General features: G+C 31.5%; 2 protein-coding genes across 2 annotated transcripts; both read left to right on the top strand.

The window, feature by feature from the left end:
- The first annotated feature begins 903 nt into the window (after nucleotides 1-903).
- LOC133333897 (male accessory gland serine protease inhibitor-like) lies at nucleotides 904-1,224 on the top strand. Its single transcript, XM_061542207.1, has 2 exons — nucleotides 904-973; nucleotides 1,043-1,224. The coding sequence occupies exons 1-2, from the start codon at nucleotides 904-906 to the stop codon at nucleotides 1,222-1,224; spliced, it is 252 nt and encodes an 83-aa protein (XP_061398191.1).
- Nucleotides 1,225-9,656: 8,432 nt separating this feature from the next.
- On the top strand, nucleotides 9,657-13,317 carry LOC133333913 (actinia tenebrosa protease inhibitors-like). Its single transcript, XM_061542226.1, has 5 exons — nucleotides 9,657-9,726; nucleotides 9,785-9,955; nucleotides 11,775-11,810; nucleotides 11,873-12,043; nucleotides 13,136-13,317. The coding sequence occupies exons 1-5, from the start codon at nucleotides 9,657-9,659 to the stop codon at nucleotides 13,315-13,317; spliced, it is 630 nt and encodes a 209-aa protein (XP_061398210.1).
- Nucleotides 13,318-14,310: the final 993 nt, after the last annotated feature.

Here is a 14,310-nt window from a genome sequence, read left to right as displayed (position 1 = left end):
TTTAAAAAAGAAATATTGTATTTCAAAATTCACTCATTTTTTAATTCATTTTTTTGTCCGTTTTTTTATGAATTCTAAAACTTTGTAAATTTTATAGCAGATGACTTTATTCTTTGAGAAAATGAAGTATAAAATTACAGATACATGAGTTTGAAAATTCGGTTAGGGTGGGACCATGCAATGGTTAAATAAAAAAAGGGCCTGTGGCCAAAATACTCATTCATAGTCCTTTTTGGAAAGTGCGGCTATAAACTTGAATATATCGAATTTAGGCAGGATGTTTATATTGGAACTTTTTAAACGTCGAAAACGTCATATACCTCTATAAAAAGCAATAAATGTAGTAAACGTAATTTATTTGAATAATAAAGTTATTTTCAAGAATACAGAATATTTTTAAATTAAAGACCTTGCAGGTGCATAGGGTTTTTTCTATGTCCCGGATAATATATGTATATCGATTTCTATATTATCTTCTGTGAACCTTTACAATATAATTTTTTTCCGCAATATCTCTTATCACACCGCCATGGAAGTAATATTCACAGTTTAACTCTTCGATTTGAAGAAATTGACGACAATGTATGTTCCTTTGTTATCCAGGCAGTCTACAATTTTTTTCTAATTGTCACTTGAAAATTTTCGAATTATTTGTAACATGTGTACGAAACAAAACAAAAACAATATGAATCACTTTACCCGGTAACAAACAAAATTGAATGGAATGGCATTTTGAGTGAAGCCTTATCTGCCAAACTGGGAGAGGGCATCTTAACATGCAATATTGAAGTATTGTCTGGGAATTTTCAAGCACTTTCATGTAGTATAAATGTTAGAAAAATAACTCAATTTCAAATCAGTCCAAATTCAGATTTGTACGGAAATAGAAAAAAATATTTCAAAATGAAATTCGCGGTTGTGCTATTGTTGGCCATTGTTGCCTTTATTTCCTCATCGTTTGCCCTAAAGGATGGTATGTTCGGAATTGTGTCGACAAATTGGATATAACATTGGAATAATATTGGAAACAATTTTCTTGTAGATATTTGTGCTTTGGAACATTCCAAAAATGGTGATGGTGTGGTGAGCTGTAATGCCTATTTCCCATCGTGGTCGTATGTAGCCGAAGCCAATGAATGCCGCAATTTTGTTTATGGTGGTTGTGGTGGAAATGAAAATCGTTTCGATAGCCTAGAGGAATGTGAACAAAAGTGTAAAGAATGAAGATTTTTTAAAAATAAATATGAATAAAGTGCAATAAAACAAAAAAAGATGAAATTGAAAAAATTATTAATATATAAATGGGGAGAAAATTGATATAAATCAACACTAAGTTTGAACGGGTCGGCTTTTTGAAAAGTGCTACCACGAACAAAGCCCTTATAATTTCAGAATTAACCATAGTTTTAGAATTCGGGAAATAAACTGTATTAGAACTATAAAACATTACAAAGCTATTGAGAATTTTAAAATATCGAAATGGCTATTATATGTACTAGGATATGCCCAAACATAGATATATTTCGAAAATTATTAGATCATTAATTTCGAAAAATTGCAATATATTCTCGTTGTCATGGAAATCTCAAAATCGAGATATACTCTTATGGGGAAGCTATCCAACAGGCGGACACAAAGATATCACATCAGGTTGTAGTGAAATAGTTTTGGAAAGCCTTTTCATTTTTTGTTAAATTTATTAAAAAAATGCGGGAACTCGCAGTTTTCACTTTTTAGAGTAGTGCGTGTATATTGGCCTGTTCACTATATCGGTGGTTGACTATATATGTACACGGCTGTATATTTCTTACGAAGTTTTTGGACCAATATATAAAGGTGTTGCAAATGAAATGACGAACTCAAAATAATCGTGAAATATTACAAAAAATAAGTCAGCAACATTTTCACATTGAGGCTTATCTTTTAAATTTAATTTTAAAAGTCACGTTATTTTTTTAAAACACGAATTGCTGGTGTTTACATTTTGGTTATTTTTTTTTATAGAGTATAAATATACCAAATGCTCTCACTTTCAAATATATATTGTACGCAGGAAAAACTGCACCAGAAAAATGAAGTATTGTATTGCCTTGTTCTTGGCCATAGTTGCCTATATTTCCTCGACATCGGCTCTTAAAAATGGTGAGTTGGTGGGGAACGGAAAATATTGTTTCTATAATAAACAATTATATACATCAATGATTGTTTCCAGCTGATGTCTGTGGTCTGGAGCCTTTCAAAAAATCCGATGGCTTTGTCTCCTGCTTAGCTTATATCCCCTCGTGGTCATATGTCAGGGAGGTGAACAAATGCTTCCAATTTGTCTATGGTGGTTGCTTTGGTAATGCCAATCGTTTCCACTCTTTGGAGGAGTGTGAAAGTCAATGTAAAGAATAAAAAAATATAAATATATAGTGGAGTTTTGTAATAAAAAAATGCTAACTACTTCCGATAAAAATATTAAATTTACCTAAAAATTGTAAATAGGCTTTTAGGTCAATGGCTTTAATTTGGTCAATTTAAATTATTTAATACTGATTAATCATAAAATCAGATATGTAGATAATATATATCAAAATTCGTGGTGTTCGACTATAATGTAGGATTCCAGAATGTCGAGGCTATCTTTGCTTGATTTGCATGTTGCAATAATTCTATTTCATTTCGCTAATTAGATCCCCAATTGTCGCCTCATCATTATTCTAAATAGTACAAATGTTGAACCATTTGTATTTGGCGAACCGGTAGAGCTAGAACTCTGGAACTTGAATGAGGGACACTGATGGTGGTCTTGAATTTTAAGTATACGAAAAGTACTAAATTTTGTACAATTTCGTAACATGTGAACGGATAGGCCCAAAAACATGAAATTTGGAGTTTGAATCAAGGTTAAGTAGTAAACGTTAAGTACTAATGTAATACAATTTATTTGTACAGTTTTAAGTTAACATTAACGTCGGAGTGCAGTATTGCAAACGTACGTATTTTTGGAAATTTTTTACTTATGTGTACGAACTTTGGAGTTAGCATCACTGTTGGGGTAGGAAGTTTTGGAAACTCGTACCAATGTGTACTAAATGGTACCAAATGGGGTGTATAATTGAGCTATGTAGGAAGATTTGGAAATTCGTACTAATGCGTACTAAATGGTACCATATGCGTATTTGGGCGAACCGATAGAGCTTGAACACTGACATTTGGAAATATGGTTACTGTGTTGGAGTATAGGATTGAGTTATGGATGTAGTTTTGATAATTAATTGTTATGGGTACTAAATGGTACTAAATTTGGTACAATTTGGATTTTGGATTAACCGATAGTGCTGACATCCTAAGTTAGAATCATTGTTGAGTGGAGAATAGAACTATGCAGGAAGTTTTGAAAATTTGTACTAAATGGTACCAAATGTGGATATGGGCGAACGGATATGGGCGAACACTGAATCTGGGATTTAATGTTACTGTTGGAGTGTTGGATTAGGGTATGGATGTAGTTTTGAAAATTCATTCTTATGGGTACTAAATGGTACTAAATTTTGTACAATTTGAATTTTGGGTTAAGCGATAGAGCTGGGATCCTCAAATTAGAGTTAGAATCAATGTTGTAGGTTTGTGGTATATACTGATATGTTCTAAATGGTAGTACAATTATAATTGTGTGAAAGGATTGATTGGAAGTCTGAAATTGGAAAATACGATTTCTATTGGATTTATATTAATGTTTACTAATTGTTACTAAATTTGGTAAAATTAACATTTGGGTAAACCTGAAGACCTGCAATCAAATATATATATATATATTCTTGGAAAGAGTGTAATTCTATGCTCGCAATAACTAAAGCAGAACATGCATTGTTACGACTCTTAGGTGGTGTGGTATTGAAAAAGGGATATGTGGGTCCACATTTTGGTGTGTTTTGGTGTCTTAGGTGGTGTGGTATTGAAAAAGCGATATGTGGGTCCACATTTTGGTGTAAACCCCGTTTTTCAATTGTATTGGCTATAATATGTTACTTATATGTTATGTTTCGGTTCGACCGAGTTTTTATTTCAAAATCTTTCTGTTGGAACTCGTGAATTTCATTTGTAATTTAAAATGTTTATTTCATTTTCTACCATTCGTTTTAAATTCAAACTATTTCATTGGAAAATCGAATTATTATATTTGTAATTAAAATAATTGCAAATGTAGTTCAATGTTCGTCTAAGCATCCTAAACATATCTCTTGTGATAAATCGATTACTTTGAAATAGTTGGCTTTTATGGTTTGAGTCAAATTTTCGTGGTACGTAGACCATTTTTTTTAAAATAAATTTTGTTAATATTATTTATTATTAAAAAAACAATTTAAAATGTGGTTACCATTTTCAATTATATTTTGACAATTCAATTTTAAATTGAAAAGTCACGACATGTTTGAGTGCACGAAGCGTTGGGGCATGAACTTCCAATTTGTTAATAAAAAACATTGTAACAATTATAAATGGCTACAGAGTATAAATACATTTTAACTATACAACTTTGCTATTGTATTCTTAAAATTCACCACCTCTAAGAACAAAAAATGAAATATTTTGCTGTTTTGTTACTGGCCATTGTTGCCTGCATTGCTACAACATCGGCCCTTAAAAATGGTGAGTTCGAAGGACAAAGCTCCCATTAAAAATTATATATTTATATAGATTAGTTCTCATTTCCAGAATTGTGTGACCAGGAACCTTTCAAAAACACTGATGGCTTCAGAACTTGCAGGGGTTCCTTCCGCGCATGGTCGTATGTGAAGGATTCCAATGAATGTGTCAAATTCGTTTATGGCGGCTGTTTTGGCAATGACAATCGTTTTGAGTCCTTGGCCGATTGTGAAAGGAAATGTAAGGAATAAAATATAAGTTTTTTTTTATATATTTTGGTGGAAAAATGATTGGTTATATTAGAGATCAAAATAAAATATTGCACTATAATTAGCCGATAACTGCTTGAATTTTTTCTGAAGTTATTATTTCACAAAATTAACTTTCAATCTTGTGACATGTAGGAGTAAGAACTAACAACAGAAAAGTATAGACCCTTCGATATTCTTAATAATGGCAAAATGTGTAAGGGAATGGAGAAGATAACAAGTTATCAATATCACGGTTCACATATAGGTATAGCCTCCACCTAACGGTACATGCGAATTTTCGGTATTTTTAGGAATTTTGAGCACGTTTTTCAAATGAATTAATTAAAATTTGGTAGTTTGGTGTTATTAAGAACCACTTTTTTTGGTAGCCCCCCCATATAACAGTGGCCGTAATTTGATATTTTGGATTCCCATTCGGTAAAAATATTAATAATAGCCAACTTTTTGGTTAAGCCCAAATATAATCACTGTTTATATTGAAATGAGTTATATGGGACCTTACTTCGCCATACTACGAGGGACTAACACCGATAGCTAAAAAAATAGATCGAAATAGTCAGTTTATATCAAAGTATGATTTATACGATTTAGGCATATCCGTCTGTTCTGCTGTAATCATACCACATACCGAAGAAATTATGATTCCGAGTCAAAAAGTCAGATTGGGAACCACGATCGTTTTCGCAAATGGTTATCGTATGTGATCCATTTCTCATCTCTAGTCGCCATTCGTTTAAGAAATGGGTCTATCTCATTCCGTTTGGCCAAGGCTTCATAGATGGAAATTCGATCCATCCTATTTTTTTCTGTTAATTGGTGTGGCACCTAAACATCGAGCTTCTTTTTTGAATCCAGCTTTGTGTAAATGGTTTAAAACAGTTTTATGGTCGATTTTTAGCTCCTGGGCGATGTTAATACTGCTAATATGCCGGTCAGCTTCGATAATTTCTCCGATTTTATCGACATTTTCGACGACCGGCCTAATGGATTTCTTTTTCCCTAACATAATATATCGGTCCTCGGTTCCTATTTTCGGCCTTTTAAAGAATTGGGCTGCATTTCAAATCAATGTGCCTATAATTTGGCATTCCAGGTTTGTGGACAGTGAAAACCATTTTGCAGATAATTTCAAATATATCAGTCCAGTTTCGAAATAGCATCACACTCCTGCCAACCTTTTTACAGAACATGTTCCATATTTATACACAGCCTATTCATAAACTCCGCAAGCCGAAATTCCAGTAGCCGAATTTTCCAACCATATTAATAAAATTCTAGGGGTAGGCAATTTATAGTGTAGATCCATGTTTTCAGATAGCTTCCATATAAGACTTCTATATACGAATACCTTAAATATACCAGGACAATTTTAGGTATTCTGAATGCGCTCCCTGTGGTGGATCGTTGTTTTAATAGTAAATACTATTTGATTGTATTTTTTGTGTAGTAAAAAATTTTCCCCAAAAATAAAATAATATTTTCCGATAAGCCTCAAATCACTGCGTCTCAATTCATTTGAATCAAATTTTAAATTCGCCAACAATTTAACAACATTGTGAAGATTAACAATAAAAGTTTCAAAATTAAAACGTTCCTACATTCCGAACGAATATTTAACAATGTACCCAACAAGAAATAGCAATACGTATTTCCCAATATTTCAAAAAAAGTAATTTTTTCCCGCATATGCATGCATTCGAATATTCGATACCTTATCTTTACAAAGTACAAATGAGTGCATCACCGCTGACAGAATGGGCCAGATGTGCTAATTCAGTATTGCTATCGCTTTGCGGATCTTAAACAATATAAATACAAATAAGATTTTAAATGTATGTGATTGGCCATTTTTTTTAATTTTATTAAATATTGATGTTTTAATGGGATTTTTGATCACGTATTTTTGATGAAAATAAAACTGGTTTTTTATTTGATATTTTGTTAGATTTTAAATAGAAAATGCAAAATTTGTGTTAATAAAGTTTCAGTTGATATTTAGTTCTCTCAGAACGCAACACACTAGAAATGAAATTATTTGCTCTGCTTTTATTGGTGTATAATGGAAAATAATAAAAGTCATTTAAAAAAATGAGAAAATAAAAATAGAAAAATAGGCTTTGGTTTTAAATTTATGTTGAATGTCTACCGTTTTTATGTTAATGTTTTGAGAAGCGATCTTAGAGATTTTCTTTATTAGGAAAATGTTTGAATTTATTGGGCGTATCTCCTTGAGTAATACACTTCGAATTTATAATTATCGAATTATTTCTGAGGAAGATGTGGTGTTTTATGTCGAATAATTTTGACCCTGAATATCAATTTCCTAAGTAGTATTTACTGCTTATTTATAATTCTCTGTAAGTTACATCGCTCAAAACTGTAATTATGGAATAATTTCTGAAGAGGATATATTCATTATATCAACAGTTTTGGTCCCCAGAGCACATTTTCCCAGGGATTCCCTATTTATGACTAATATTTTCCTTCTTAGAGGTAAATAACATATTTCTTTAAAGATCGTAATCATAAAAATCGTTTGAGATAAAAATCTGTGATAGCTTATACTTCTATGATATCAGAACCCCAACAAAATGAATTCAGTGACAGATAAGAAATCGCAACGAAATCTGAAAGCCTCTCATATAAACCATTTATGATTATTTAAAAATGATTTTAAAAAATATATGGTAAAAATAATTTGTTTTAGATATAATTACGTTTTTTTTTATTGTAATTCTGTGAAATGTCGGCCTACCCAAGTAAATTTTGTATAAAAAGTCTCAGTGTTCATCGAACAACCAATCACTTAAAGAAAGTATTTGAAGAATAACATCTACAAAAAAACTTTGAAAAAATGAAGATCCCAGCCATTTTATTTTTGACAATGTTTGGCCTGATTTATACCTCGTTGGCTGCTAATGTTGGTAAGGTCCTTATGTTCATAATTAGAGAAATGATATACCTAAGTCTATTTTCATATTTCTTCACAGATGTTTGCAAATTGGAACCTTTCGTAGATGGTTATGATGGCTTAGCTTGTCTTGCTTATTTCCCATCCTGGTCCTATAATTCCGAAACCAATGAGTGTGAGAAATTTATTTATGGTGGATGTGGTGGAAATGCAAATCGTTTTGAAACTTTGGAAGAGTGTGAAAGAACTTGTCGGAAATAAATCTTAATATAATTGTTTTATTTTTAGTATGTTTATTATTAAAAAATAATAAAATGTATATTGCCATTTTTTGTAACATAGCTTAAGCCTAGTTTCACCCCTTTGTAACTGTTAAAGTACTTGAGAAAAGTACTTGAGAAAAATTGAATAGTTTTGGATTTATTGATCTGCTGTTGCAAACTTTTCATGATATTGACCTCAAAATTTTTTTACGTGGATGCTGTGTCTACTTTAATGTAAAAAATGCGTAAAAACAGGGTGAGGCAATACAGTTTTTTTTTATGTTTTTATTTCGATTTGTGATTAAGACACTAATTTCACAGTCTCCGTAAAAGTAAAAGCCTATACAATGAGTCCCATTCGAAAATGTATCTGCATCCACCTTAAAATCTGTCATTGGGGTACCCGCATTTCTTCCTTTCGGAAAATCTTCTTCGTGAAAATCCATCTACTAAAATGGCAGGGCCTGCCAAAAACATGAAATTTTGCAAAAAAATAATTTTTTAAAAATATAGCGGATTTAGTTGCATTTTCTGTGGATCATATCCGTTTAAATAAATGACTTCATATGGATTTTGAACTTTTTCGAAAGGAAAACTTCAAATTTTCAGCCGAAATAGACATGTACCCAGTTTATCTTAAAAATAGTGTAACCTACGTCATCCACGGTTCTTAATGGACCGCATTGAAATATGTGTATAGATCGATGGATTTTTTTAGGTTGCCCATCGAAATCGGATGCGCGTTAATAGTATATGACCTTTTCGGAAATTATTCGCGTTTTACGAGTTTTTTGATATTTAGCTGAACCGGTAACACAGACATTTGGAAATAAGGTTCATTGTTGGGGGGTTGAATTGAGTTATTTATTAAGTTTTGGAAATTCCCACAAATGTGAACTAAATTTGGTAAACTTTAAATTGTGGGTAAAATAACATATGGGTACAAATTGAATTTTAGAAAAAAAATTATAGAGCTGGGATCCAGAAATTTGGAGTTTGGGTCACTATTTGTGTGTAGGATTGGGATATTAGGAAAGTTTTGGAAATTTGTACTAATGTGTACAAAATGGTACCAAATGTGTATTTAGGTAAACCGATAGAACTGGAACAGTGAAATTTGGAAATAAGGTTACTTGAGTATGAATGTAGTTTTGGAAATTCATATTTATGGATACTAAATTCAGGTACTATATTTTCCCAATTTTCTCTTTGTTCACTTCCATTTTTAAAACCCTGAAACTCACAACTGAATGCACCTAACAAAAAACAGCAAAATAATTTGTTTTACTGCGAAATGTCACCCTTCCAACGAGCATAAATCTGAAATGGCTTGATCAATATTTTACGAGAAATCTATTAGTATAACCATCTACCGGAAAAAATGGATTTCTTTTTCCCCAACCTAATATTTTCACAATTCAATTTTAAATTGAAAAGTCACGACATGTTTGGCATGAACTGCAATATTGTTAATATATATTGTAACATTATTTGTAAATGCATACAGAGTATAAATACATTTTGACTATACAACTTTGATATTGTATTCTTAAAAGAAAGAAAAGAAAAAAACAAAAAATGAAATATTTCGCTGTCTTGTTATTGGCCATTGCTGCCTGCATTGCTACAACATCGGCCCTTAAGAATAGTGAGTTTAAAGGATAAAAGCTTCAAATAAAATAGTATTAATTAGTCCTTATTTCCAGAATTGTGCGGCCAGAAACCTTTCAAAAACAGTGATGGTTTCAGAACATGCATGGGTTACTTCCTCTCATGGTCATATGTAAAGGAATCCAATGAATGTGTTAATTTCGTTTATGGCGGCTGTTTTGGTAATGGCAATCGTTTTGAGTCCTTGGCCGATTGTGAAAATAAATGTAAAGAATAAAATTGAAGTTTTATATAATTTTTGGTGGATTCAGGAGACGGGACAATGAATGTAAATTATCACTAAATACAAAATTATGTTATAAATAACAAATAAAAATATTGCATTTTACTCTTTAAAAAATTATTGATTGAAATACGAATTTAAAAAGTATTAATACTATATATAAATGATGGATCCCTTGGAAAAACTTTAAAAGTACTTAAAACAGAGGACAATTTTTAAAAAGGGGATACCTAGTTTCTGTATCCTTAAGGTAAAAAACAAAAATAATCTACTTATTTAAAAATTTTAATACTTATGAATTCAATATTAGGCGAATGAAATGTCCGATTTGAACCAAACTTTGCACAACATATTATCATAAGCAAGAATAAATGAAGTTTGAAGATAAGACCCATTGGTTCACTCCTTCTGGTACCTCTCCCACAGAGGCTCAAAAATTTCAATATTTATAAATCCAATATCAGGCGAATGGAATGTCTGATTTGAACCAAATTTTGTACAACCTATTATCCCTAGATCAAGTCAGAAGGTGGGACCCGTCTGCCCTCTCCTCTGGTACATCCTACAAAAAGGGCTAATATTACATATTTGATCAACATAAAATCCGAAACATACGGCAACACCGACTGACATTTTTTTACTTGGTTTAGGTCCCGTTTACAGAAAAAAATGTTAATGAATCCTGAGAAAGCCCCTATTTTTTCCAAAAATGTAAACTGTTCATTAATAATCTATTTTATTATCACTATTTACGCTAATATTTGTATCTCTCTCTCTATCTCTCTTCTTGACAAAAAACAAATGTGTTCACCCCAAGAAAAAAAAACACCTCCCCTCTTGTGCTGGTTACTACTTTTGCAACCATTTATCAACGTTTCTTTTGCTAACAACTGCCGTATCTTCATTCACTCGATTGATGTTAGTTTTGATTTACATTGTTTCTTTATTTTAGACACTATAACCGACCTCTGTATTGTGTTTTAAAATTCGCATATGTATTTTCCAACTTATTTTGATATCAATACCAAATACAATATATGAAACCAGTGTTGATACGAGCAACAAGCGCAACCAAATGTTTAACATTTTATTTGATCGCGCAATTATACAAGAGAAGTACATGTAAGGTAAATAAAAAGAAACGAGACGAGAAGAAACCAAAAAATAAAAACTAAAAAGACAACGAGTTTCTGTGCCATAGAAAACCGGCCACCAAACACCCTCCAAAGTTGTTTTTTCACTCTCTCTCTCTCTTACAAGAAGCCAGAAATTCAGATATTGACAACACTTTCTGAACACTATTCATGTAATATACGAATTATTTTTTTCTGTGTGGTCTCATTTAAGAATACTAGAAACGTTTATTGTAAATCCTGTATTTTTTATTTTTGTTTTAATTTATTGTAAATGGTATTGCAAATTATTGTAAAATATTCAAAATTATCCCACTTTCCGAACAACCATTAAACATTTACAATATAAAAATTTCCCCAAACAGAAATAGCAAAACGGATTTCCCGATATTTCAGAAAAAGTAAATTTTTCCCGCATATGCATGGCATGCACAACATTTGATACTATATCTTGACAAAATACAAATGAGTGCATCATCGCTGACACAATGGGCCAGATGTGCTAGTCCAGCATTGCTATCGCTTGGCGGATCTTAAACAATATTAATACAAATTAGATTTTAAGTAGAAAATGCGAAATTTGTGTTAACACAGTTTCAGTTGAATTTTAGTTCTCACAACGCAACACATTAAAAATGAAATTATTTGCTCTGCTTTTATTGATTGTAGTCGGAATTATTTCCTCTTCAAAAGCCCTTAAACAAGGTGAGTTCTAATAAATATAGAATTGAGTCAATAATTCCTATGAATGTAATCTTTTGTTGTAGATCGCTGTGGCTTGTTGCATTCGAAAAATGGTGACAACGGTATAATGTGTGAAACATATTTTCCATCGTGGACCTATAAGGCCGATACCAATGAATGCATCTATTTTGTTTACGGTGGTTGTGGCGGCAATGCAAATCGTTTTGAATCTCAAGAGGAGTGTGAAAGGGAATGTAAAGAATAATGGAAAATAATAAAACTTATTTAAAAAAATGAAAGACTTTGGATTTGAATTTATGTTGAATGTTGATCAAGAACATATTTTTTCTGAAGAAAAGCAAATTTGCCGTTTTGTGAAGTGATCTCATCGTAACAAAACTGCAGAAGCTGAGGTGATGCTTCCAACAAATCAATATTTTTTAAGGAGACTTTCTCCTTGAGTAGTACACTTCGAATTTATAATTCTCGAATTATTTTTGAGGAAGATGTGGTGTTTTTTGTCGATGATTTTTGATCCTCAGTCTCATTTTCCTAAGTAGTATTTATTCATTATTTATATTTCTCTTTATGTTACAAGGTTCAAACCTGTAATTATGGAATAATTTCTGAAGAGAATATATTAATATATATATCAATAATTTTGGTCCCTGGAACATATTTTCCCAGGGATTCCCTATTTATGACTAATTTTCTTTCTTAGAGGCAAATAACATATTTCTTTAAATATCGTAGTCATAATAATCGTTTGAGATAAAAATCTGTGTTAGCTTATACGTCTACGATATCAGAACCCCAACAAAATGAATTCAGTGACAGATAAGAAATCGCAACGAAATCTGAGAGCCTATCATATAAACCATTTACGATTATTTACAAAGATTTTGTAAATATATGATATATATAAATTGTTTTAGGTGTAATTACGTTTGTTATTTTAATTCTGTGAAAAGTCGGCCTACCGAAGTAAATTTTGTATAAAAAGTCCCAGTGTACATCGAACAACCAATTAGTTAAAGAAAGTATTTCAAGAATAACAGCCTGTTTTTGTAAAATTCCAAACGAGCGAATTCGAGTGACTTAATTTATGTTTATAAAGGTTTTCTGAAAAACAAAAATAAATGACATATTTTTCAAAACCAAGGAGTTTGGTCGTAAGTCACTCGAATAATATCAAAAAATATCTAAAAAAAAATGAAAATCCCAGCCATTTTATTTTTGACAATGCTTGGCCTGATGTATATTTCCTTGGCTGCTAATGTTGGTAAGGTCTATAATTTGTCTATGAGAGAAATGACATTTAGTTTTTTGTAAATATTTTACCACAGATGTCTGCCAATTGGAACATTCCGTAGATGGTTATAATGGCACAGCTTGTTTTGCTCATTTCCCATCCTGGTCTTATAATGCCGATACGAATGAGTGTGAGAAATTTATTTATGGAGGATGCGGCGGAAATGCCAATCGTTTTGAAACCTTAGAAGATTGTGAAAGAACTTGTCGGAAATAAATAATAATATATATTTTGAATATTTCACATGTAATTAAAAATAATAAAGTACATATATACACATCCACTGGTGGCAAAAATAAATCAACTATATAAATTACCTGAAACTTTTTCGAAAATAATTTTATAGTGAATTTTTTTCAGAAATAAATAGATAATTTATTCATTACAAAAACAGAAACAAAAAATATTAACGCAAAATTTATTTTGAAATAAAAAATATTCTCTGGAAATCTAAATTGTCCCAATTTTTTATTGGTCAAAACTAATGCAGTTTTTTGATTTTTTCTTATAAATAAGCAAATTTTACTATCATCGGCAGCATAACCATTATTTTTGATTATGGCAGCACATCTACGAGGCCATGAATCAATGCTCAATTTGAACCTTGGGTATACAATTCCTCGCATCCTGAACCTTTGGGAAGAGATTATGTCTGTTTATTTGTGAAACTCTTTTGATTTTGATATCTACGATACTCCATATATTTTCTATACGGTAAAGTTCTGATGATTGTGTTGGACATTACAAAATCCTGATTTTTTTACTCAAAACCCAATCTTTGACATGTTTTGGAGGTTATTGTCAAGCTGAAACACTCAAACAAGCGGAATAAGTTCTTCAGCTAAGGGAACCATAGCCTTTTCCAACACATTTGTATAAACAATCCGATCCATTACTTCAAAAATCTCGTAAATATATCGAACACCATAAAAAGAAAAAAAACAGCCCAATTCCATTATTGGCCCTTCCCAGTACCTTTGCAATACTGTGCCACAAGCCTTTCAGTTTTGGACTTTCTCATGGTATTTTTTCTTGTCTGAGTCCTTATTATTAACTTTAATTCTTCCGAGAGCATAATATTTCTCCACTGAGTCGGATTCCAATTACTGATGTTTATTTGAATCCTTCCCCCTGCCTACATTTGGTATTTATAGTAAATCGTTCTCCCAACACTATATGTCCACTGTAGGCCCTATATAATGGCACCAC

This window comes from Musca vetustissima, unplaced genomic scaffold, assembly GCF_032173495.1.
Source record: "Musca vetustissima isolate MV318-11 ecotype Yass unplaced genomic scaffold, APGP_CSIRO_Mvet_v1 utg1463, whole genome shotgun sequence".
Lineage (NCBI taxonomy): Eukaryota > Metazoa > Arthropoda > Insecta > Diptera > Muscidae > Musca > Musca vetustissima.
This window is presented reverse-complemented; position numbering and strand designations above follow the sequence as displayed.

Coding starts and splice junctions, on each gene's coding strand:
- LOC133333913 (XM_061542226.1), top strand. CDS start 9,657: ATGAAATATTTCGCTGTCTTGTTATTGGCCATTGCTGCCTGCATTGCT. Junction 9,956..11,774: donor GGCCGATTGTGAAAATAAAT/GTAAAGAATAAA, acceptor TATTGATTGTAG/TCGGAATTATTTCCTCTTCA. Junction 12,044..13,135: donor AGAGGAGTGTGAAAGGGAAT/GTAAAGAATAAT, acceptor ATTTTACCACAG/ATGTCTGCCAATTGGAACAT.
- LOC133333897 (XM_061542207.1), top strand. CDS start 904: ATGAAATTCGCGGTTGTGCTATTGTTGGCCATTGTTGCCTTTATTTCC. Junction 974..1,042: donor ATCGTTTGCCCTAAAGGATG/GTATGTTCGGAA, acceptor ATTTTCTTGTAG/ATATTTGTGCTTTGGAACAT.